General features: G+C 39.6%; 1 protein-coding gene across 1 annotated transcript; it reads left to right on the top strand.

The window, feature by feature from the left end:
• Nucleotides 1–394: 394 nt before the first annotated feature.
• LOC141640973 (uncharacterized) lies at nucleotides 395–1,840 on the top strand. The gene is made up of 3 exons (XM_074449650.1): nucleotides 395–565; nucleotides 681–806; nucleotides 869–1,840. The coding sequence occupies exons 1-3, from the start codon at nucleotides 395–397 to the stop codon at nucleotides 1,838–1,840; spliced, it is 1,269 nt and encodes a 422-aa protein (XP_074305751.1).
• Nucleotides 1,841–2,498: the final 658 nt, after the last annotated feature.

Genomic DNA, 2,498 nt, shown 5'->3' with positions numbered 1-2,498 from the left:
AGCAGCTGAATGAGGTTACACAGTCTTATGATGCTGACCCTTTCCTAGATGGTACTTTTACTGAAGTCCCTGGAGAGGATTTGCAGGAAACTGCAGTAATTTCTTCTTTTCTGAATGGTTCTGTTCCTCTTGCTAATAAGTATCAGGTTTTGGAACCAGGAGAGATACTAGAGGCTATTGAGATTATTTCTGAGACTGATTTGGTACTAGGTGCTACTTCTGAAGGGGTCAAAATTGGTATGGTATCTACCCTGGAGAATGTAGACTCAGGATGCTCTTTGCTAGGTCAGAGATCTCCAGTGGTAATGCCTTCCTCTTCTGATCATTCTTCTGAGCTGCACTCAGGATGTGCTGTGTTGGATGGTAAGATTGTTGTTCCTCCTGATAAATCCCAATGAAGATAGCTTCCTGGAATATAAGAGGGTTCAACTGTCCTTTAAAATATAGTGAAGTTAAAGATTACTTAGTGGTTAATAAGATTGATATTATGGCTCTCTTGGAAACCAGGGTTAAGGAGCATAAAGCTTCTAAAATCATTAAAAAGAAGTTTAGTAATTGGCATGTGGTTTGCAATTATTCTCATCATTATAATTGGAGAATTTGGGTTTTTTTTAACCGTAGTAATCTTTTTGTTACTATGCTCGATAATACTGATTCTTGATCGCCTTATTCACTTTAAGGTGAACCATCATGAGTCTTGCTCTACTTTTCATTTGAGCATTGTCTATGGGTGTAATGATCCTCTGGATAGACATAGGCTTCCAGTCTTGTTGCAGCTTCCACTGCAGAACCTTGGTTGGTGCTTGGTGATTTTAATGTGGTGAGAACTCCTTCTGAGAAATTAAGTAACACTCCTCTTGTGCTTCAGGATATGCTAGATTTCAATGATTGTCTTGCTTCTTGTCATCTTGACGATCTTACTTGCACTGGGGTTGATATGACATTGACTAACAAGCAGGATTCTGTGACTAGGGTATGGTCTAAACTGGATAGGGTCCTAGCAAATCCTGGCTTCATTTCTTCTTTCCCCAATGCTTTTGGTCACTTTCAGGAGCCTGGAATATCTGACCACTCTCCTGTTTTAGTCCATGTTTCTCATGATAAAAAGGTTGCTAAGAGGTTTAGTTTTCTTAATAGTTGGGCTGGGCATCCTGACTATTTACAAACTGTAAAGGCAGCTTGGGATACTCCTTTGGAGGGAAGTCCTATGTACTGCTTCTTTCAGAAATTAAAAAGTGTTAAGCATGCTCTTACCCACTTTCATAAGCAGCATTTCAGTAATATATCTCAAAGAGTCGAGTCTGCTAAAGATGCTTTGGTGGAGTGTCAACATAATCTTGTTTCCAATCCTTTCTCTGATAGTCTTATTCAGGAGGAAAGGCTCTTAATTGCTGAGTATACCAAGCTTAAAGATCACGAGTTCTCAATCCTTTCTCAAAGAGCTAAAATAAAGGATATCCAGGACTCTGATTGTAGTTCTAAATACTTTTTTGCAAAAATTTCTAAGAGAACTCATCAGCAGGTTATTGGTGGCATTCATGATCACCATGGCAAGCTTCATATGGGTTTTTCTTCTGTTAGTGCTACTTTTAATCAGTATTATCAGGACCTGCTGGGGCACAGCTCTACTACCACCCCTTTAGATACTGATTTTATCTCTTCTGGAGCTGTGGTTAATTCTTCAGATGGCCATTTCCTGATTAGGGAGATCTCTCCTGCTGAAATCAGAGATGCACTCTTTAGTATGGACTCTAATAGTAGTCCTGGAATTGATGGTTTCTCAGCTGGGTTCTTTAAATCTGCCTGGAACATCATTGCCAAGGATTTTTGCAAAGTGTGAATCGCTTTTTTCTTTCGCGGGATGTCTAAGCAGGCTAACTCTACTATTATTTCTCTGATCCCTAAGAAGGCCATACCTAATGCTGTCACTGATTATAGGCCTATCTCTTGCTGTACTGTCTTCTATAAGACAGTTAGTAAGATCCTAGCTAACATGCTTCAAAGTATTCTTCCTTCCATTGTTGGTGCTGAACAAGCTGCCTTTATTAAAGGTAGAAGCATTTTTGAGAACATAATGCTATCTCAAACATTGGTCAAAGGTTATAATAGGGCTAATATTTCCCCTCGTTGCATGATCAAGGTGGACATTAGGAAGGCATTTGATTCCCTCCAATGGTCTTTTATTGCTAATATGCTATCAGGTTTGGGTTTCCCTCAGCAATTCATTGACTGGGTGCTTGGCTGCATTCAAACTCCTTGGTACTCTTTAAAAATCAATGGAGACATTTCTGGGTTTTTTCAAAGGAAAAGTGGAATCAGGCAGGGTGATCCCCTTTCCCCTTACTTGTTTGTGCTTAGCATGGAAGTTTTATCAAGATATCTCAGGACTCTTTGTGATAAACCCCTTGTCTCTTATCATCCTAAGTGCTCTAGGCTTAAACTTAATCATTTGATCTTTGCTGATGACCTGATGATCTTTGTTAGGGGAGATGTTCCCT

This window comes from Silene latifolia, chromosome 2 (genome assembly GCF_048544455.1).
Source record: "Silene latifolia isolate original U9 population chromosome 2, ASM4854445v1, whole genome shotgun sequence".
Taxonomy (NCBI): domain Eukaryota; kingdom Viridiplantae; phylum Streptophyta; class Magnoliopsida; order Caryophyllales; family Caryophyllaceae; genus Silene; species Silene latifolia.
The sequence above is the reverse complement of the archived record's forward strand: the minus strand, read 5'-3'. Positions and strand labels throughout refer to the sequence as shown.

Excerpts from the sequence above, each read along its gene's own strand:
- LOC141640973 (XM_074449650.1), top strand. The coding sequence starts at position 395 with ATGAAGATAGCTTCCTGGAATATAAGAGGGTTCAACTGTCCTTTAAAA. Across the intron at positions 566-680 it reads AGTTTAGTAATTGGCATGTG|GTGAACCATCATGAGTCTTG; the intron begins GTTTGCAATTAT and ends ATTCACTTTAAG. Across the intron at positions 807-868 it reads AGAACCTTGGTTGGTGCTTG|GATATGCTAGATTTCAATGA; the intron begins GTGATTTTAATG and ends CTTGTGCTTCAG.